General features: G+C 41.2%; 1 protein-coding gene across 1 annotated transcript; it reads right to left on the bottom strand.

Annotated features, from left to right (window-relative positions):
- Nucleotides 1–20,722: 20,722 nt before the first annotated feature.
- Nucleotides 20,723–22,549, bottom strand: LOC113035907 (tripartite motif-containing protein 16-like). The gene has a single exon (XM_026191771.1). It carries the CDS (start codon nucleotides 22,529–22,531, stop codon nucleotides 20,867–20,869), a length of 1,665 nt encoding a protein of 554 aa, XP_026047556.1. The 5' UTR covers nucleotides 22,532–22,549; the 3' UTR covers nucleotides 20,723–20,866.
- Nucleotides 22,550–22,862: the final 313 nt, after the last annotated feature.

Raw genomic sequence — 22,862 nt, 5'->3', positions numbered from 1 at the left:
ACTCCCGGCACATCATTTTCAGATCACCGCGGACTTTCGCTGCTCGGGTTAAACGTAATATATAAGTCACTTAGACAACCTAAAAATGTTATTGTTGGGCTTTTTTCAGTGTTTTGTTTGTTCGTGAGTAAATCGGTTTGGCTGAGATTAAAGTTATTAGATTAGATTAGATAAAATAAAACTTTATCAATCCCCCGGGTGGGTTCCTCCTTGGTTTTTACACAGCTGACTAAACATCAAACAGGAAACTGATTAAACAGAAGTATGAGACAGTCGAGAATTTACGCCAGTGTCGTTATATTTTAGATAGCAAGGAGCAGACGGTTGAGTTTATTAAACTTCACAGAGACAGCGGTGACGCTAATCAGAAGGCTAGACCGTCCAATTCCACTGCCGTTTACTTCGGGCCTACCCGACCTTCTGAGGACCCGGCCCACGTAGACCGCGAAGGCCGGGTCCTCAGGAGGATGCAGCCCATGAATTTGGACACGACCTATGTCTGTGAAGGTTCTTAGTCATCCAGGTCATTGTAGTCAAAGGAGCTTGCAAAGAAAAGTGTCTGTACTCCTTTAAGTTGCTTGAAGACGTTTCACCTCTCATCCGAGAAGCTTCTTCAGTTCTAAGGTCAAATGGCGGAGAGTCCCAGATTTAAACCCAGTGGGAGTGTCCCTCTTTGGGGGGATACAGTGGGAGTGTCCCTCTTTGAACCTTTGTAAAGGTGTTCATACACTCCTGTTTCACACATCCTGTCTACAGAAAGAGGGTGGCATGGAAATCAAATAGGGTGGCAAAATCAAAGCCATTTCTTCTATGCTGGTGTTACTGTGGGATCCCAGAGTGGGAATGGCCACATTAATATTATTCTGTGTAAAACACGTGTTATGGGACATGTTTCATTAATATATGTATTTATTTTCAGTTTCTTTAAAAGAATAGAAATCCATAGTCATTTTATGTTGGAAAGCAGTGGGGGCAGAACGTTGGTGGTTCAATACTTTTGACCATAACATCCTATTAGAGCGATTAGAGCATGCTGTAGGTCAGGGGTCACCAACACGGTGCCCGCGGGCACCAGGTCGCCCGCAAGGACTACATGAGTCGCCCGCGGGCCTGTTCTAAAAATAGCTCACCATAACAACTTACCAGTTAGCTGCATCTATTTTTATTTTTTCTTGCTATTTTTTTTAAAATCACAATTGCATTGGGGTCAATTTGTTAGAGATAATATATATATATATATATAAAATGTTTATTATTAAATATTAGATCAACGCTAGCTGGTCTCCACGGAAACAGTTGCCGTGAACACCAGCAAAGGTGAAGAGATGAGGAAAACATGGCGGAAAAAAGAAAGAAAATATATCATTTTCACAGTGAATGGGAGGAAGAGTTCTTTTTTATCACTGTGAAAGATTCATGCGTGTGTCTCATTTGCGGGGCGACTGTGGCTACGGCAAAGCGGCATTTGCGCAATATCTCTAAAGTTAGAAATATCCTGTCTCAGAGTGACGCTGAAAAACTAGTTCATGCATTTATTACTTCCAGGCTGGACAACTGCAATTAGTTATTATCAGGATGTCCAAAAAACTCGCTGAAAAGCCTTCAGCTAATCCAAACTGCTGCAGCAAGAGTACTGACAGGGACTAGAAAGAGAGAGCAGATTTCTCCTGTTTTGGCTTCCCTTCATTGGCTTCCTGTTAAATCCAGAACTGAATTCAAAATCCTGCTCCTCACATACAAGGTCTTAAATAATCAGGCCCCATCTTATCTTAATGACCTTGTAGTACTGTTTTTCTCATGCTCCTCCTGAACTCATGAACGTAACAAACAATAAATCCAACCCCTGTGAACTCCTGCTCTGAGGATTTAAGAACCTGTTTTCATTCTGTACAATCTGAACCCAGTGTTAAAATGACCAAGACTACTCTCCTTAAATCTGAGGGAAGAAATATTGAGACTGCTGTGAAATTTCCGGAGACTGCAAGTTCTGTTTCCAAGTCAGCTCAAAGGGAGGTGGTTAATGTTTCTAAGCCAGCCTTTCAGCCATGTACTTTTCAGCAGGGGCACAGGCAGTTGATAGGGACGGATATTGCAGGCTGTAACTTAAGCTCTCTGAAGGAAGAGGCTGTCTGTTCCCCAAGGACACTTAAGGACTCTAGTTGCCCCTTGCTACAATCTATTAAGATTGTGGCTCCTTCTAGGGACTGTTCTGTGTCCCAGTTGGATGTTTCTGAGGTTGCCCACTTTCCAAAGACTATATGCCCAGACCCAGTTGGCAATATTGTGCATTTTGAGACTGTTCCTGAGCTTCTCTCTCCTCCTGTTCCTGCTCCCAGGGCTGCTTGGGCCCAGCGTTCCCCTCCACCCGTTTCAGTTCCTCGGGTGGGAGGGGCTGGTGTTCAGCTGGTGCCGGCACCCATTCCTGTGTCCGCTGGAGGCTCAGGTGAGCCCGTCCAGCAGTTTTTCTCATGTTCAGGAGGCTCAGGAGGATTAGCTCAGTCACCATCAAAACCACCATCACTACAACCTTTATTGCAGTCCTTAGCTCAGTCTTCACTTCCACCACAATCAGCCCCGCTACCTGTAGCTCAGTCATTACCACAACCACACTTACTACAACCTTTGTTACAGTCCATAGCTCAGTCAGTAGCTCAGTTGGTAGCGCAATCATTACCTTTGTCATCAGTTCAGGCTCCAGTGCTTTCATCCATGCAGTCAGCCACTCATTTACACCCTCAGCCAGGGGTCTCAATTACTTCTGGTCCAGCATCACTCCCTGCTGGGAGCTCGAGTGAGCCAACCCAGCACGTCACGGCTCCCACGTCACTGTCAGTCTCCGCTGGCAGTTCAGGAGAACTGTTTCAGCCGTCCGTCTCTGCTGAAGGGTCCGAGGGACCCGTTCAGTTGCCTGTCTCCGCTGGAGGGCCCAGGAGGCCCGTCCAGGCATTTTCTGTTTTAGCTGGGGGTTCAGGAGAACCCAGCCAGCATCAAACTTTGTCAGCTGGGGGTTCTGGAGAGCCTGGCCAACATCAAGCTACGTTAGCTGGGGGTTCAGGAGAACCCCCGCTTTCCAGGCCTCTAGTTGGGCATCATGGGCATCGAGGTCGGCCTCCTGAACGAGGTCGTCACCGCCGCTGGCCTCGCGGCCGGCCTCCGGACCTGCTCTGTCATTGCAGCTGGCCTCGCGGCCGGCCTCCGGACCTGCTTTTTTGCCGCAACTGCCTTCCGTGTGGCCGGCCTCCTGAATTGTTTTGGCTCTTGTTCTGTCGACCTCCGGGTCGACCCCCTGAACTTTTCATGGACTTGATCCGGTCTAGTTTTGTTTTGAATCGTTTATGTATTTTGGACGTGTGCTCCTTGTGTTTTGTTTGTGAAATTTGGGGGTGACATACACTCTTACACGCAACTCTCTCTGTGTCTCTCTCACACACACAAGAAGATTGTTATTTATGTATCTGTGCATTTTCTAGTACACACATGTTGAATTATTCATAGGACTTTGTACAAAATATAAATGTCTTCCATGTGTTATATTGTGGTTTGATGTTTGCATATGTGGATGTTTTGTTTCTCATTTGGTTTGCTTCCCCCAGACTTGGGCTATTCCAGATGCTCACCTGAATGATAGAGAATAAAAAGAAGCCAGTTGCTGTTACAGGGGTTGGGTTCTTTGGTGTGTTTTGGTGGGTACACTCATGCTTTCATTAATAAAGATTACTAGATGATAAATATTTTTGCAGCCTCGTGCCATTTTGTTTGAACCTATACGTGACTGCTGGCCAAACTGATATAAATAGTAAATGAAGTAAATAAAATGCCTGTGGCTTCTCAGGAAGTCCTGCATTTGGGTCCTGTTATTCACTCAAACCTGACAATAACACATCACCCTGTTTTATCCACAACTGTAAATTTTCGGAGACATCCTGTTACATTTACTGAGATCAGCAACAGAGTTTCTGAATTCAAACCTCAATAAAAATGTGAAAATGACTCAGTTTTTTCTTTTTTTGTTTTTACAGCATTATGGACTATAAGTTAAAGCAATTAATGATGCAGTGAATGATGGTCAAAGGGTTGATCTTTACACAGAGCACGTCTGTCCCTTTTTATTAGCCCATTACAATTATTCCCCCATCACTTTAAAAAGGCAACAAAACATGCATGTAACATTTCTTCAGAGATGTAATTCAGTTTTAATTATATAGCGCCAAATCAACACAACAGTCACTTCAAGGTGCTTTATATTGTAAGGTAAATACACTAAGTAATACAGAAAAAAACCCAACAATCAAATGATCCTCTTTGAGCAAGTACCTGGCAACAGTGGGAAATAAAAACTCCCCTTTAACAGGAAGAAACCTCTGGGAGATCAAGGCTCAGGAAGGGGCAGCCATTTGCCACAACTGGTTAAGGGAGAGGGGAGCAGGACAAAAGAAACACACTGTCATGGTCTGCGGTGGGTGGCTGGAATTTCCATAAGGCTCCTGAACTGACCTGGGATCCGCCCCTGGGCAGGGCCAAGTCCAGCTCCTGCACACCTGGAGCCTATTGCAGGCAATCAAGCCAGAGGGATTTAAACCACACGTTGATGTTCAGTCACTGCCAGTTCATCATCAACATATTTGCTGTATTCACCTTGGCTCACGCGCCACCGCTGGGCTCAGGATACCAAGCAATCATTCTGAAAATCTCTCTGTGCCTCACCTGCCTGCCCTCCTGCCATCACACTCCATCTGAAGCCCCGGATCTCAGGCCAGCCTTTCCACGCCACTCAGCCTCCCCCTGGATTCTCATCACCCCCCTCTCAACACTCCATGTCCCCTACTGCAAGTAAGAATTGCTACTCTTACAACTGGCCACTTCAGAGCTGCCTCCACTACCTCCCTAACTCCTCTATCTTCTCTCTTCAGTGTGACTGTTCGCATGATAAGGTGGGGCCAGGTTTCACAATGAGCTCACCCGAAACTCTGGCTGATTGGGACCCACGCCCAGTTTCACACCTTGGCTCAGGCGATTAGAGGATCATCAGGGGGTCCTTTGTCCCTCTGTGGGGGGTTTCTCCCACTAGGTTTATATCTGGGACTCTCCACCATTTGACCTTAGAACTGAAGAAGCTTCTCGGATGAGAGGTGAAACGTCTTCAAGCAACTTAAAGAAGTCCAGACGCTTTTCTTTGCAAGCTCCTTTGACTCCACGTCTTATTGTTTTTTTTTTGTCTTTGCTACGTTTTCTTTTTTGCACTTAAGCCTAATAAATTGTTACATCATCTGCTGTCTCTGCTCTGGGTTTCTGCACCTGAGTCCTATTCAGTACAGGCCACTCGGCCCTGTGACTGTACGAACTGGCCAGAAAAATGGACTCAGCAGACCCAGTACGTGCACCAGTCTCAAAGCAGGGAGACATTTTAGGGGCTCATGAGCAAGCGTTGCAGGCCCTCGACACCCGATGCCAAGCCATAGGCGAGACTCAGGCTAAGATCTTAGCTTCCCTGCAGGAAATTCAGTCAGCTCTTTCCTCTGCTCCATGCCCGTCCTCTGCGTCTCCTGCACCCGTGGCAGAACCTCCCCAGTCTTCCCCAGCTCCAACCCCTTCAGGCTCCATTTTTCGCGATGCTGCATTCCCAGAACCCGAGCCGTACTTCGGGGAGCAGGGTCGCTGTACTGCCTTTCTACTAAAACGTTCTCTCGCGTTCACGCATTCTCCCCGTTCTTTTGCTAGTGATTCAGCTCGGGTAGCATATCTGGTGGCTAAGCTTCAGGGCAAGGCACTGTTATGGGTTGAGGCTTACCTGTCGGCTCATCCGCTCCCAACCTGCTTGTATGATGATTTTCTGTGTGAGTTTAAAAGGACCTTTACCCATCCAGAATCTGAGGGCAGTTCTGATGAAAGGTTGCTTGGGTTACAGCAGGGGAGCCGGAGTGTCGCAGAGTTCATTATTGACTTCCGTACCGCAGCCGCTGAGGCCAATTGGCCCGATCATGCCCTTCGGGGAGTGTTCAGTACACAGCTGTTTCACACCTTAAGGTTCACACTCCCTTGCTACCTCCCAGAGTCCTCGAAGAGACAAAAGACTCTTCGTGTGGAGTGTCTGCTCCCCCCAACTTCCTTACTACACCCCCACCATTTGTCTTACTGTATGGGTGTCAGACATGTTTAAATCCAGTGGCACCAAGGCATTATACAATAAGATAATGTGATTAATACATAACTAAAATAAATTCCTATACAATCCCACCCTTTCATTCTTAAATCAAGAATCACATTAATACCAGAATTTCTTTCCTGACATTGTGTATATCACATCAACATTATTGTACACTTAAAGGAGTTTCACACTGTGTATCCTCACTTCACTGTTCTCCCACCACCCTTTGTTCATCTTTAATCTTCCCCACAATCTAAGCTCTCACATGCAAATGGCAACAACAATGATACAGAGGAAAGGTCTTCTCCAGAGTGTCAAAGTACTTTGCATGGCAAAGTGAAACAGCATTAGGTGGTCATTCCCAGTCACGGTCATGGCTCCTGGTGTCTGTGCCATTTACAGAGTTATAATTCCAGCGCTGATCTCCCTCTGCGCTGTCACCTTTGGAGCTTAGCACGCTCTCTTCATCCCTCGATTTCTGTTCCAACGCGGCTGTAGATTTAAGGCAGAGCAAGTCGTACACTTTAGTTGTCTTCCTCAACGTCGAAATCTCTTTCATTTTATTTAAGATTTTGCTGTGCGAAATCTCCTCGTGACAATCCTTTGGAAGCCCAGTGGTGCAGCCCACTGTCGTTTGTCTGCTGTCCTGGAGATGGTTCCTGCTTCTCAATGGTCCTCTTGAAGCCTTCTCTCTAGCGATGTTCGATTCGTGAACAAATCGTTCAATACTCGAGAATCACTTTACTGACTCGTGAATCATGATTCACAAGCCCAACTGACTCACTGACTCATCCCTGTTTCTGTTAGCAAACTAATTTGCTTAGTAGAAATATATCTAGCTTATAATTAAAATTGTGTGGGGGGGGGGGAACAACGGCCAGTTTCTTAACAAAAGCATTTCTGCTCTGAACTGGAAGAAAAAACCCTGAGTAGAAGCTCACATCAAGAAAATAGCTCCTCGGTTCACAGTAGCATCGCTCTGCTAACATGCTAACAGCACATTTGAGCTACTCACCCCTCCCTCCTGTGCTGAATCATAGAGCGAACGAATCACTCACTCACTCACTCACTCACTCACTCACTCACTCACCCCCTCCCTCCTGTGCTGAATCTTAAGCGTAAGCGAATCACTCAGGACTCGCTCACCCCCTCCCTCCTGTGCTGAATCATAGGGCGAGCGAACGAATCACTCACTCACTCACCCCCTCCCTCCTGGCTCACAGCTTCTTCTTCTTCTTCTTGGTTGGCAACCGCATTACCGCCCCCTGGCTCACAGCTCAGTGGACATTTAGATGAGAAAATATATATTTAACACATTTAAGGAAAATACTAATAAAATAAAAATAAACAAAATAAATGTTTATTAAGCAATTTTGATAGGAAATTGCTTAATTTTAGAAATGTTTTTGCTTTATAAAATAGTTGTTTTTTTTAGAATCATTCATCTTAGCAGTGGGATTTACATGAAAAGAGAAACAAATTAAGTTTGAGTGAAAATGTAAATTTTTTGCACTCTCTGGTCAACTGACTCAGTGAATCAAATGACTCAAAAAACCCGATTCACTTTGGTGAGTGACTCATTAAAACTCGATTCAGTAAAAATGGCCTGCCTCCCTAAAAGAATCAAATTTACCATCACTACTTCTCTCCCAGTCATGGTCTGCATCTGTACCTCAGTCAATCCTTCCATATCCCTCATGTCACAGTCTCTGCAATTTAAAAATGAAAACTTCCCCCGGACAACCCTCTTTTGCCTTCTGTCAGCTTAGCACAATTAGACATGCACAATAAAGTTGTGCATTGTCTCTTAAAAATTCCAGGGCTTCTCCCCTGGAGTAGCTTCACTCCAGGCCCTGTTGTAAGAAAAAAACATTAGCAAGTGGTATGTCCTGCTGTAAATCATGTGATTAGATCCCACGATTAACCCTATGCTGTGGAAAAAGTGATGTAGATGTTAGCGCAGCGCATCTGTATGCACACTTTCTCACAGTGACCTCTGCACTGTAAACAATACAAGGTCATGAATAACACACTGCTGGTAAATTCACAAAGACACAGAAAGTGGCAACTAAAAGGTTAAGTCAGCATGGCCCAAAAGCCCATGCAACCTGTTGCTGTCACCTTTCTACTCCTGTAAAAAGAAACGTACATACATCCACCCTTTTGTCACTGTCTGGGTGGAGGTGCAATCTTGCATACTGGTGTCAAGTCAGTTAAGCTTTTGTCAGTCCAGTCAGTCCCCATTTTTTATTTGCTGACAGTAGAACCTCTTGTGATGCAATAAGTTTCTACTGCCAGCAATGACGTCATTTCAAAAAAGGAGAAAAGAAAATTTAGACTGGATTACCTCACTGAATCCTTTTTGACAGGGACTTGTTTTCTGATTGTCCCAAATAAGTGGCTTTCTCCTGAGCCCATTTTAATTTTGGAGAAGCTCACTTGCGATTGTTCAACATGTTGTGTAGTGCTTTCAATCCAGATATTGCAGGCCTGCTTGAAAAAAAGAAAATTGCCGAACAAAAAATCTCAGTGCACTGTTAAAAATCAAAAAATATGAAGGCCTAGTTTTAGGACTTGTCTACAACAACAACAACAACAATCTTTATTTATAGAGCACATTTAAAAACCTGCGGTATACCAAAGTGCTTAACATAAGAGACAGAGAAGTAACACGAGTATTATAAGGCCTTAGCAAAGTATCAAATATACTCACAGGTCAATGCCACTAATACACAGGGGTAATATAAAATGCATATCAAAATAAAAACATAAGAAAAAATAGAGTAAGTCTAAAAGTCAGGTGCGAGCATTAACAAGCAGGAAAGGCGAGATTAAACAAATAGGTTTTTAACCGTGATTTAAAAGATTAGATGGAATCAGACGGCCGCATCACAATCGGAAGGTTATTCCACAACTCTGGTGCAGCCAGGGCAAACGCCCGGTCACCTCTAGACTTCAGCCGAGATCTAGGCTGCACCAAGAGTAACCCAGTAGATGATCTTAATGCTCTGGCAGGAACATATGATTTAAGGAGTTCCTTAAGGTAGCTCGGTGCTGTGTTGTTGGTAATTTTAAATGTAAGCAGTAGTATTTTAAATTGGATGTGGTATTTTATGAGTAGCCAATGCAGGTCAGCTAGAACAGGAGTGATACAGGCAAACTTCCCAGTTCTGGTCAGAATGCGTGCTGCAGAATTTTGAATGAAGACCAAAATAAAGTGAGTTGCAGTAATCCAGCCTTGAGGTCACAAAGGCGTGGATGAGCTTTTCCAGGTCCTTATGCGGAACATACTGCCTAGCCTTAGAGATGAGACGGAGTTGGTAGAAACTAGATCTAACTACAGCAGACACTTGTTTATCGAGTTTGAACGAGCTGTCAAACAACACGCCCAGATTGCTAACAATGTCAGAAAGGGAGCTGGTAAGGGAACCAAAGGCATCACGAAGTTGGCCACGAGGAACGTTGCTGTCAAATACCACAATTTGGGTCACACTATGCACAATAAAGTGCATAGTGTGACCCAGTTCAACACAGTGATACCAAATTAGTAACAAGAACAGGTTTGGCTGCAAAGAACAAAGTGCGGTTTCACACATTTTAAAGTGTTCATGAGAAACAAATGTCGATGCTTCTTTCCAACCACAGGAGGTACACAAGAAAGCCACCACCCAATTTCTTTCAAACACTTTGAGCTGGAAGAGTAACTTTGTTCTTTCACAGTCTGTGGTTGCAAGATGAATGCAGGAACCCTGCACACAGTGCAACCTTGAAACGCATACATACAAACATATGTAGAAATGTCACTTTCTGGGCTTTGTAATGCAACTTGCTGGTTATATTAAAACAATAACAAGAAAAGAAAACAGAGATTTATGCGGTCAGACCTTGAAAAAGACATCATTCTGTCATCTCAGTTCATTTGAGACCTATAATTCTGGGTCTCAAAAACACTGAAAGAGACAAGAATGCTTTACTCCCATCCTCTATACAAGGCACTGTACCATTTAGATATTGATCTCAAACTTTCCTACCTGCTATTTTATTTAGTTTGTTCAAACCTTTTGCCATTTCTGTTTGTTTTATTTTTTTTCTTTTTTATTTCTGATTCTGATCTATTGTTTTATATTCTGTAAAGCATTCTGTGAGTGTTTTATGAAAAATGCTCCCTCATAATTTCCTGTTTTGTGTTGTACATTACTTTCTTGACAATTGTGGTGTAGGTTAAAAAGACCCCGGCCTGATGTTGGAATTGAACTCAGGACCTTCTTGCTGTGCGGCAACAGTGCTAACCACCGTGCCACCGTGCTGCCCAGGTTAAAAATTGATTAGAATAATTTTCAGCTTGTAAAATCATTCAGCCGATAAATGTGCTTTCCCATGATCCATGTGTTGTTGTTGTTGTTGTTGTTGTTTTCACTTTTACTATTAAACTCTAAGTGCATCATTAATCCGAATTATATGTAAGGACATTTGGGGAAAGGCCAGATTAGATTCATCCACCTTAATCATATTTGAATTCTGGTACCAAAATCACAGAAACATTAGTTTAATGATTTATTTTTAACAGTTATTTAAATTAAATCTCTGTGGTGGTTGTCTTTTGTATAGAATACAATGAATAGATCCTGTGGTCTGCTAAATTCCCAGAAGGAAGCAGGTAAGAGCCAGATAAACATCAAAACATTTATGCTCATACACATCAAAACGTTCCTTAAAGATGCATGGAGACATGAATGAACACGAGGAAGAGCAGATTTTGACTTGAATTAGCATTTACTAGCTTGGATGATTTTGTTTCTCTGTCAGTTCCTCTGAAGAGCATTGAGGTGGAGCTGGAGGTGAGGGACCATGTGGCTACAGTGGTCTCCACTCTGAACTACGAGAACAAGGAGGACAAACCATTAGAGGCTGTTTTTGCCTTCCCTCTGCCTGGAGATGCTGCTGTCTGTCATTTCAGTGCTCAGGTTGGACAGACTACGCTATCCATGCTATGGGGCTGTTTTTCTGCCAAGGGGACAGGACGACTGATCCGTGTTAAGGACAGAATGAATGGGGCCATGTATCGTGAGATTTTGAGCCAAAACCTCCTTCCATCAGTGAGAACTTTGAAGATGAAACGAGGCTGGGTCTTCCAACATGACAATGATCCAAAACACACCGCCCGGGCAACAAAGGAGTGGCTCCGTAAGAAGCATTTGAAAGTCCTGGAGTGGCCTAGCCAGTCTCCAGACCTCAACCCCATAGAAAATCTGTGGCGGGAGTTGAAAGTCCGTGTTGCTCGGCGACAGCCCCAAAACATCACTGCTCTCGAGAAGATCTGCATGGAGGAATGGGCCAAAATACCAGCTACTGTGTGTGCAAACCTGGTAAAGACCTATAGTAAACGTTTGACCTCTGTTATTGCCAACAAAGGTTATGTTACAAAGTATTGAGTTGTATTTTTGTTATTGACCAAATACTTATTTTCCACCCTGATTTACGAATAAATTCTTTACAAATCCTACCATGTGGATTCATGGATTTTTTTTTCACATTCTGTCTCTCACAGTTGAAGTGTACCTCTGGTGCGAATTACTGACCTCTGTCATCATTTTAGGTGGGGGAACTTGCACAATCGGTGGCTGACTAAATACTTTTTTGCCCCACTGTATATACCCATTTCAATTATTTATTTTTACCAGTGAAACCAATATAACATCTCCACATTCACAAATATACATTTCTGACATTCAAAAACAAAACAAAAACAAATCAGCGACCAATATAGCCACCTTTCTTTGCAAGGACACTCAAAAGCCTGCCATCCATGCATTCTGTCAGTGTTTTGATCTGTTCACAATCAACATTGCGTGCAGCAGCAACCACAGCCTCCCAGACACTGTTCAGAGAGGTGTACTGTTTTCCCTCCTTGTAAATCTCACATTTGATGATGGACCACAGGTTCTCAATGGGGTTCAGATCAGGTGAACAAGGAGGCCATGTCATTAGTTGTTCTTCTTTTATACCCTTTCTTGCCAGCCACACTGTGGAGTACTTGGACGCGTGTGATGGAGCATTGTCCTGCATGAAAATCATGTTTTTCTTGAAGGATGCAGACTTCTTCCTGTACCACTGCTTGAAGAAGGTGTCTTCCAGAAACTGGCAGTAGGACTGGGAGTTGAGCTTGACTCCATCCTCAACCCGAAAAGGCCCCACAAGCTCATCTTTGATGATACCAGCCCAAACCAGTACTCCACCTCCACCTTGCTGGAGTCGGACTGGAGCTCTCTGCCCTTTACCAATCCAGCCACGGGCCCATCCATCTGGCCCATCAAGACTCACTCTCATTTCATCAGTCCATAAAACCTTAAAAAAAAAAAAATCACTCTTGAGATATTTCTTCGCCCAGTCTTGACGTTTCACCTATTGTGTCTTGTTCAGTGGTGGTCGTCTTTCAGCCTATCTTACCTTGGCCATGTCTCTGAGTATTGCACACCTTGTGCTTTTGGGCACTCCAGTGATGTTGCAGCTCTGAAATATGGCCAAACTGGTGGCAAGTGGCATCTTGGCAGCTGCACGCTTGACTTTTCTCAGTTCATGGGCAGTTATTTTGCACCTTGGTTTTTCCACACGCTTCTTGCGACCCTGTTGACTATTTTGAATGAAACGCTTGATTGTTCGATGATCACGCTTCAGAAGCTTTGCAATTTTGAGACTGCTGCATCCCTCTGCAAGATATCTCACTATTTTTGAGTTTTCTGAGCCTGTCAAGTCCTTCTTTTGACCCATTTTGCCAAAGGAAAGGACGTTGCCTAATAATTATGCACACCTGATATAGGGTGTTGATGTCATTAGACCACACCCCTTCTCATTACAGAGATGCACATCACCTAATATGCTTAATTGGTAGTAGGCTTTCGAGCCTATACAGCTTGGAGTAAGACAACATGCATGAAGAGGATGATGTGGACAAAATACTCATTTGCCTAATAATTCTGCACTCCCTGTATGTTTCATCTGGACTCCATGGGAGTTTAAGTTTCTGAATATTGGTGAACATCTTTTACACTTTAAATACTACTTATAATACTACATGTGAGGCACTGCATTAATATTAGAATTATTTAGTTATTTTTATCAGTTTATTTATTTTTGTTATCTGATCCTGTGGGGAGATTTTTTTTTTTATTATGACCCGAGGCTGAGTGGTTTTGTGGCAGACAGTGCTTAATGCATAATGGCCACGTGGAAAGAAAAAACACTAGGGAACACATTAGAAATTGATAATTACATAAACTAGAGTTTTAAGCATGATGTATACATAAAGCAGGGACCAATCAGATAACAGGATGCAGGTGAGGAAATTTTACTGGCAGACATGTCAGGAAAGTTATGACCAGTTTTGGTCAAGTTACTTGAAAAAGGTAATCAGCAACTAATTACTCATTACTTCCCCCAAAAAGTAATCCTGTTACTTTACTGATTACCTATTTTCAAAAGTAATTAGTTACTTTTAAAAAAACATGATTTACAACCTGAATAGGTGATAAAGCAATAGATCTTTCAGCCCAATTCTACTTTTTCTGCATAATCCATCATATAAAATGTAATCAAATGGAAAACTCTTAAAAAAAAAACAAAAACAAAAAAAAACTTGTTTTATGAGTTTTAATCTTTTAACTTTATGCATCAAGCAAAAGTTAAATTACATGCAACATTCTCTGACTGGAAGAAATTTGTTTAACATTTAAACCTATTTTCTGCACATTCCAGCACATAAAATAAGGTTTTTTGTGTTTACACTCACTCTTTCAATAGATGCAAGTAAAACACAGCAGAAAATGAGTAAAATCAAGGACTAGCGATCCTGTTGCTCTTATTTTCACCTGTATAGCAGGAGTGGGGCAGGCGGAAGTTTGCCCTGGTGCAGGTGTGTCGCAGCGGTCATGTCAATTGAAGAATCGGAGACTTTCTCTGTGAATTTCCCATTCTGTGGTAGCATACTCGTTGCTTGCTTGGAAGTTTAGGGGTTTTTTCGCTGTAAAAAGAAGATTAGGTTTCTTCCCATGCAGTGAACGGAATCACTGCATGGGAATCAAACTCAAAGTAAGGTCAGTACTTTCACATTTTAAGCACTGCATGCTCATACTCTCTCCCGCACTTGATATATTATCCCTTGTTGATCTGCACACAGCTGTTCTCACGAATGTCACACTCGCTTACGTCATTGTCATGAGACACTCACAAAAAAAAATCACGGTTTGAGTAAAGCAGCGTGCTTACGGGAAAGTATCAGTAATCGAATTACCTTTTTTGCATTAGTAATCCCTTACTTTACTTGTTACTTGAAAAAAGTATTCAGATTACAGTAACTTGTTACTGTCCATCTCTGGTTATGACATGAAAATGGAACAATCAGACTAAACAGATAAACATTGTGTATATTTATAGGTGTTTGTACTATTTGTGTTGTATTTGCATATCCAGGGCCGTTTTGTTTTTTTATCGTTTACATAGGAGCTCAATACTGTATATAGCTTTGATAGCCTTTGTAATGGGCTTTGTCCCAAAGCGAAGACTTTTACCTGATAACCTCAGCCTGTTTGAGGTTGATTAATACATTTTAAAGCTGGATGTGGCGTTTTCATTTTTCTCTAATATGTTCCGCCTGTTTTGTTTTTTTCTTGTTTTTTTTTTTTCTTTTTTTTGCATAGTGCCAAGTTTGGCTCCACTTGGGTGGGGTAAGTTAAAGCTGAGCAACAACAAGCATCTACACACACACACACACACACACACACACACACACGTGCATTTCTGTAGAATAAAAATAAAGAAGCCAACACATTTGTATTTGAACTAATTTGAAATGTTAAATGCAAATAGCTGCAGTATTTGCTTTAATAGCCTTTGTAATGGGCTGTGTCCCAAAGTGGAGCTTTTTACCTGAAAACCTCAACCTGTTTAAGGTTCATTAATAAAGTTAAAAGATGGAGGTTGTGGTAATGCCAGTTGTTATTTTTCTCTAATTTGTTCAGCTTGTTGTAAACTTTAAACCTGATTTTTTTTTTTTTTTTTTTTTTACATAGCATTACGTGGTGCTCCAGGTAAGAAGCTGAGTGACAACACACATCTACACACATGTGCATTTCTGATAATCAAAACAAAGAAACAAACATATTAGTATTTGAGCTGATTTGAAATGTTAAATGTCGAACATTTACTGCACATTTGCTGCAGTATTTGTTTGCTGTTTGATAGTTGCTGTAACTGGCTGTGTCCTTAGTCAGCCACTAAAGGCATGCAAACAATTCCTTCCTGTGAATTTTTTTTGAATTATTAAATAATTAGAAATGTAACATATTAAATATGTGATTCTATTACAATTCATAGAAGGTCGTATATCTACATGTAGCTCCTTCAATAAAGAGCTGTTTTCTTCTTAACTGCACAAAAGAGTAAAAACAATGAAAAAGACCCTTTAATGAGTAAATGTGTCCAAACTTGAATGATTAAATATAGGTGGTGTTTATCAACATGTAGATTTAAATATAGTTTAAATATTGTAGTTATATTCTAACCTGCTGTAAGACTCCAGAAACTTAGTATGATGTGAAGAAATTACATCATAAGATTAATGTTTTTTTTCATGGTTATTTGCTTTACTTAAAGATAAAGAGATGAATGCGAAGTACAATGATACATTTAAGAGCAGAATATCTGAGTGTGGTTCAGACGATCCAAAAGCAAAAAATGACATTGACTTTAAAGTATTTGTTACAAGAAATCAAGATTTGGATTACAAAGGTGACAGTGATATACATTTAAATACTTTTATACTATTTGTTTTCTATTTGTATTTTAACACATCAGTAATTAAGTGTTCTTTAACAAATTCTGATAAATGTACTGACTCTATTTTTTTTTTTGTTTAATTCTTTCTTTATTTTTTACATTATAGAGTGTAAATTAAAGGGTAAGTAAAACCTAAATGACACATCTGCACAGTCTATATTAATGTGTACAGGGAGTGCAGAATTATTAGGCAAGTTGTATTTTTGAGGAATAATTTTATTATTGAACAACAAAAATGTTCTCAATGAACCCAAAAAACTCATTAATATCAAAGCTGAATGTTTTTGGAAGTAGTTTTTAGTTTTAGCTATTTTAGGGGGATATCTGTGTGTGCAGGTGACTATTACTGTGCATAATTATTAGGCAACTTAACAAAAAACAAATATATACCCCTTTCAATCATTTATTTTTACCAGTGAAACCAATATAACATCTCCACATTCACAAATATACATTTCTGACATTCAAAAACAAAACAAAAACAAATCAGCGACCAATATAGCCACCTTTCTTTGCAAGGACACTCAAAAGCCTGCCATCCATGGATTCTGTCAGTGTTTTGATCTGTTCACCATCAACATTGCGTGCAGCAGCAACCACAGCCTCCCAGACACTGTTCAGAGAGGTGTACTGTTTTCCCTCCTTGTAAATCTCACATTTGATGATGGACCACAGGTTCTCAATGGGGTTCAGATCAGGTGAACAAGGAGGCCATGTCATTAGTTGTTCTTCTTTTATACCCTTTCTTGCCAGCCACGCTGTGGAGTACTTGGACGCGTGTGATGGAGCATTGTCCTGCATGAAAATCATGTTTTTCTTGAAGGATGCAGACTTCTTCCTGTACCACTGCTTGAAGAAGGTGTCTTCCAGAAACTGGCAGTAGGACTGGGAGTTGAGCTTGACTCCATCCTCAACCCGAAAAGGCCCCACAAGCTCATCTTTGATGATACCAGCCCAAACCAGTACTCCACCTCCACCTTGCTGGCGTCTGAGTCGGACTGGAGCTCTCTGCCCTTTACCAATCCAGCCACGGGCCCATCCATCTGGCCCATCAAGACTCACTCTCATTTCATCAGTCCATAAAACCTTAGAAAAACCAGTCTTGAGACATTTCTTGGCCCAGTCTTGACGTTTCAGCTTGTGTGTCTTGTTCAGTGGTGGTCGTCTTTCAGCCTTTCTTACCTTGGCCATGTCTCTGAGTATTGCACACCTTGTGCTTTTGGGCACTCCAGTGATGTTGCAGCTCTGAAATATGGCCAAACTGGTGGCAAGTGGCATCTTGGCAGCTGCACGCTTGACTTTTCTCAGTTCATGGGCAGTTATTTTGCGCCTTGGTTTTTCCACACGCTTCTTGCGACCCTGTTGACTATTTTGAATGAAACGCTTGATTGTTCGATGATCACGCTTCAGAAGCTTTGCAATTTTGAGACTGCTGCATCCCTCTGCAAGACATCTCACTATTTTTGACTTTTCTGAGCCTGTCAAGTCCTTCTTTTGACCCATTTTGCCAAATGAAAGGACGTTGCCTAATAATTATGCACACCTGATATAGGGTGTTGATGTCATTAGACCACACCCCTTGTCATTACAGAGATGCACATCACCTAATATGCTTAATTGGTAGTAGGCTTTCGAGCCTATACAGCTTGGAGTAAGACAACATGCATGAAGAGGATGATGTGGACAAAATACTTATTTGCCTAATAATTCTGCACTCCCTGTAGAATAATCTATTAGTCTTATATTCCAGTAGATCAAATGAAAACAAGGATTTAAACACTGTTTTAAGCCCCTGAATTTAATATATTGTTGATATATTTTCACAGTACAGTATGTGAAATGCATAGTTTACATCGTATCAAGCTTTCATCTCATCAGTTTGATTACTTTCAGATTGTATTCATTAAGACCACGGTAGCTGATGGTGTGGTGTTGACAGTTTTTATCTTTATTAGTGAGTTCAGACAGTTGTAAAAATTTGATGTTTGATGTGGAGCTCTTATGTAATGATTACATTTTTAAGATGTAATTTTCAAGTGAAAAACAATATTTATCTGTTGCATAGTTTACAGTGCGGTGTTTTATGCACTGGGTTATCATGTAGAGTTCTGTTTGTCATCTAGCACCATAATCGGGTTTTGTTTTTATTGCATCTTAGATTTTCCAGCTGCTGTGCCTGAGCAGCCACCCAGAGACCCTTTGCTGCAGTTAGTCTCCCTGCAGGAGGCGTCTGGCTGCTGGCTGCTTGATCCAGCTCTGGCTGCTGCACTGGGACAGACCAACGAGGAGGTGGAAAAGTCAAAGCCTGAAAAGGTGCACTGCTGTCAATTTAAATATTAACACAAAATGATGATGTGAGATAAAACAGATTTGATTCTATAATTTGAACAAAAACACATGATATAATTAAAAACACACCATAAAACAAATAAAATGAAGTCAAACTAAACGTAGGCCTGCCTCACAGCCTGAGAATAAACATCTGCATATCAGAAGCTAAAACACTGGTGGTAATCACACTCCTAACCTCCCACTGAGCTGCACCAGCGTCTGATATTATCCAGAAACCACACGGCAGCAGAAATTATTTTCCTCATCAGTTGTTGTAAAAACATGTCAGCACATTATTTTAGAGCATTTATGACATCACAGTTTGGGATTTCATCAGGAAGAGCATCCAGTGTAATAATCTGCCAAATCAAATATGCAGAGCTGCCCACCTTGGTGACCCCGTGTGACAAAGAAGTACACAAACATATGTAATATTACTGGTTGTAGAAAGTAAAATGTGTGTTCTGTCTGGTTTATTTGATTGATTTTGATTTGGGGAATTAGACCAGCAGTGAAGTGTGGGCCATCATTCTGGCTCTGATCTGGCTTCATGGTTTCAAGATGGATGCAAAGGACGAGTGGGAGCTTCTGGCTATGAAGGCTGCCTCGTGGCTCTGTGCTCACAATGGTACTAGCAATGATTGTAACAGATAAAATAACAGCTTTAAAAAACTGTTTCATTCTACAGCTTTCCTCCCACAATCATTATTTTAATATCTGTTTTGTGTTTTTATCACCGTGTGTGTCAGAGTGTGTGGATGCTGGAAATGTCCTGCTGGGTTGCAGCGTGAAGAAAGAAGCTCTGGGACTCTGAGAGTTTTCTTAAAGTAGCTTCATCTTCAGAGTGAACAGAAGCAGGTCTGCTTACTCCACACTGCCTTTGATACAGAGCTGTTTTATATCATCAGCCCCTTTTACATGTTTATTTGTTATGAAATGAAAATTGCTATATATTGTTGTTCTTAATTGGTACTTGAAATTTGTACCATATTTTGGTTATGTGCACAATTATCTGAATACTCCTAACACAGTAGAAGATTGGACCACTGCTGTGGCAGCTCATTCACCAAGTGTTTTAATTCCCTTTCTCTGCCACTAGATGGCGATTATGTTCATGCTTTTACTGATTTCACACAGAAACACCAAAACCAATCTAAGAAGTCTTTTCCCTTCCTGTTATAGTTCTGAAAATGGCTTCAATTCAGGACATTTTCAAGATGGTCCTCAGTAAATTGGAGTGAATAGAGCTAAACATTTAAAATAACTATTTACAGTGTTTACACCATCTTATAAACAAAAAGTCTATCTAAACAAAACGATTTTAAGGCCAAATTAAAATGAAAACATACAGAACGTCATTCTGTTTTTCCCACAGGAGTTACAATTTTATCCATAAAACACTTTCATTCTGGTAATCGACACTGATTGATCCTTGAACGTCTTAAGGCAGCACATAGTCTTCGTTCATGTTTGCTTACTTATGACTGTAGCTGGAGTTGAACTGTAGTCAAATGTAAAAAGAATGCCAACTGAAAAGCTGTGTTAGGTCTAATAAAGACTTGTCAATAGTTTAATTGACTTTACATTTCAGGGAGGTATGAATGGCAAAGTACTGAAGAAATGACAAAAGATATGTTTTTAAATACTACCAGTTTTGTATTTGTAAATCACAATTTCAAAGTCAGTACTTTAGTTGTTCTTTTTATAAACTTATGATGCAATTTCATCCCTCTTTTATTTTCCTCGATATATAACACTCTCATTTTCTTTTGAATGTTGCTGTTCTTGTTATCTTTGTATTAATTGTAATCATTTTTTATTTTGAAATCATAGCATATACCTGACCTTCTCCATACATGGGGAGCTACCTGCTGTGATCACTGTTTGTGAATAAAGGGGCAGCTGAAAGTAGCTTTTAGATCATTTGGTATTATTTCATTTTCATTGTTAAATCATGAAGTGACATCACATTTTTACGTGAAAAATTATATTAATTTAGACATACACACATATTTGTAACTATAAATGCAAGAAAAGTATATCCATATAATTGTCATTATAATCTCAAACAACTCCAGGATCCAAATTTTGGTTACATTTTAAAAGTTGAAGCCACATTAGGTTTACAATCATATATGAAAAGGAAAATTATTTTTTACATTTTAGAAATCAGAGTACTCATTATTTTACTTTTGTGAGTAAAATGATAAAACAATAAAATGCCTAATCATTCACTAACAGATGAATCTTTACAGCTCCAATGCATGTTTTGCACTTAGCCTAGGACAGCCACAGAGTTACACAGAATAAAACCACTAACCAGACTAAACTAGACAGATTAATGATTTAAAGTATGCTGAATATAAAAAGTAGCATAATTTAAACTCACATTAACTCATGTTAGCTATAATAACAAATTCTGATTTATATTTATATAAATATAAGTACAGTTGTAATCACTGCAAAATTATTCTCAGATCTGTCGCCCACTGAATGCTTCAGAAAAAGCCTCATTTAGAGGTATACATAATGATCAGGGATCAAAATGAACTTGTCCTTCTATTTGATTTGAATCAACTCTGCAGTGACTCCATCTACCCAAAGCCAAAGTCCAACCGAGAGAGGCTGAGTGAATGTGGTCTGGACTCTGTGGAGGAGGGTCATGGTTTCAGAGATGCTGTAGAATGACATAATGCCTGCACTGTGATCCAGGTAGACCCCTACTCTGAAGGACCGAGGACCTGAGAGCTTAGTTTGTACATTGTTGTGCCAAAATACATAACTGTTTGTGTCACAACATAATGCCCATGATTTGTCATTGAAACCAAATAAACATTCATATGACTTCCCTATTCTTCTGATATTCTTATATGCAACTGCTACACCGACTCCTCCCCCTCTCCATTCCACCTCCCAGTAGCAACGCCCAGTCAGACTCTCTCTACTCAGGACCTGCTCCCATCCACTGAATCTATCTGGATGATGAAAATAAGCCTGTTTTTGTTTCACCCTTGTTGCTTTTCTATTGCCCTCAGATAATAACACATGTGGAAATGCAGTGTTTGGATCCAGTGTGATTTCACTGGAGTATTTTAAGAATCCAGCCCTGGTCTTTGGCTCTGGTGGTGAGAGCAGAGCATCCTTTTCAGTGACTTTTAGTGAGGAATTTGTCCATTTCTCTCTCAGAAATTCCTGTAGTTTATCTCTGGCCTCTGAAAGAGCTGCTGTCACATCCTCAAAGTACCTCTGAGGACAGATGCTTATACTGGATGAGTCAGTGAGTGTTGACAGTGAGGGGTAGGTGTGTAGAAACTGGTTGTGATCCTCAGTGTGTGAGAGCTGCTCCAGTTCTGCATCTTTCCTCTTTAGCTCAGCGATCTCTTTCTCCAGTTTTTCCAGAACCTCTTTGACTCGATTCACTTCAGTTTCCTGCTTGGATCTGATCTGCTGCTTCACATCAGAGCTTCTATTCTGAATGAGACTAATCAGTTCAGTGAACATCTTCTCACTGTCCACCACTGTTTTATCAGCAGAGCTAATGATGGCCTCCACCTGTTGCTGAAGCAGCTTGACATCTTTCTCTCTGTTCTGGATACTCTGCTGGATTTTTAGTCGTCTCACCTCGAGCTCTTTCTGTTTCTCTGTCCTTTCTGTTTCAGCCGGGACCGTTTCATGGCTTTTATGTTCATCCAGCAAACAGAGATAGCAGACAGTCTGCTGATCAGTACGACAAAAAATCTTCATCACCTCATTATGGCGAAAACAGATGTTCTCTTGGAGCTTCTTGAATGGCCCAACAAGTGTATGCTTACTTAGTTGGGCAACATCATGGTGAGGTTGTAGGTGTTTCCTGCAGTAAGAAACTAAACAGACCAGACAGGTTTTGCTGGCTTTCAGCTTCATTCCAGTACAGACATCACAGGACACGTCTTCAGGTCCAGCATAGCAGTGATCAGCCAGAATAGCCTGGGGTCCAGTTTTCTTCATGTCTTCCACCAGCTCTGCCAACAAGATGTTTTTCTCCAGGATAGGCCTTGGTGTGAAAGTCTTCCTGCACTGAGGGCAGGTGTGGATTTGCTTCCTGTCCTCATCATCAAAGTGGATTTTAATGCAGTTCAAGCAGTAGCTGTGTCCACAGGGAATAGTCACTGGAATTTGCAGTAGCTCCAAACAGATTGAACAAGAGAATTTCTCTGAATCCAACTGATTTAGTCTCTGTGCCATTTCTCCTCTCAACAGCAGTGAATCACCAGATATTGGGCAAAAGCAGCTCAACTCAACTCACAGCATTCTGTGAGCTGAGTCTGTGGAAGGGGAGGAGCCAGCACAAAAGCAACACTGAAACCTGTTTCTAAGAAAAGCTGCCAAACTATCAAAGATTCCAGGACAGGGAGCAGTCTGAGTCGACTTCCTTCTTTCTTTAGAACTCCTTTGGCATGTTAACCTGAAATAACCTTTTAATATATAAATTTTTGGTGTTCACCTGTGCATGTTTATGTTAATTTTTCTATTCCAAACAGCAAAAAAAAATGTGATCCAGTATTAGTCTGTGAAG

Source organism: Astatotilapia calliptera, chromosome 14, assembly GCF_900246225.1.
Source record: "Astatotilapia calliptera chromosome 14, fAstCal1.2, whole genome shotgun sequence".
Lineage (NCBI taxonomy): Eukaryota > Metazoa > Chordata > Actinopteri > Cichliformes > Cichlidae > Astatotilapia > Astatotilapia calliptera.
This window is presented reverse-complemented; position numbering and strand designations above follow the sequence as displayed.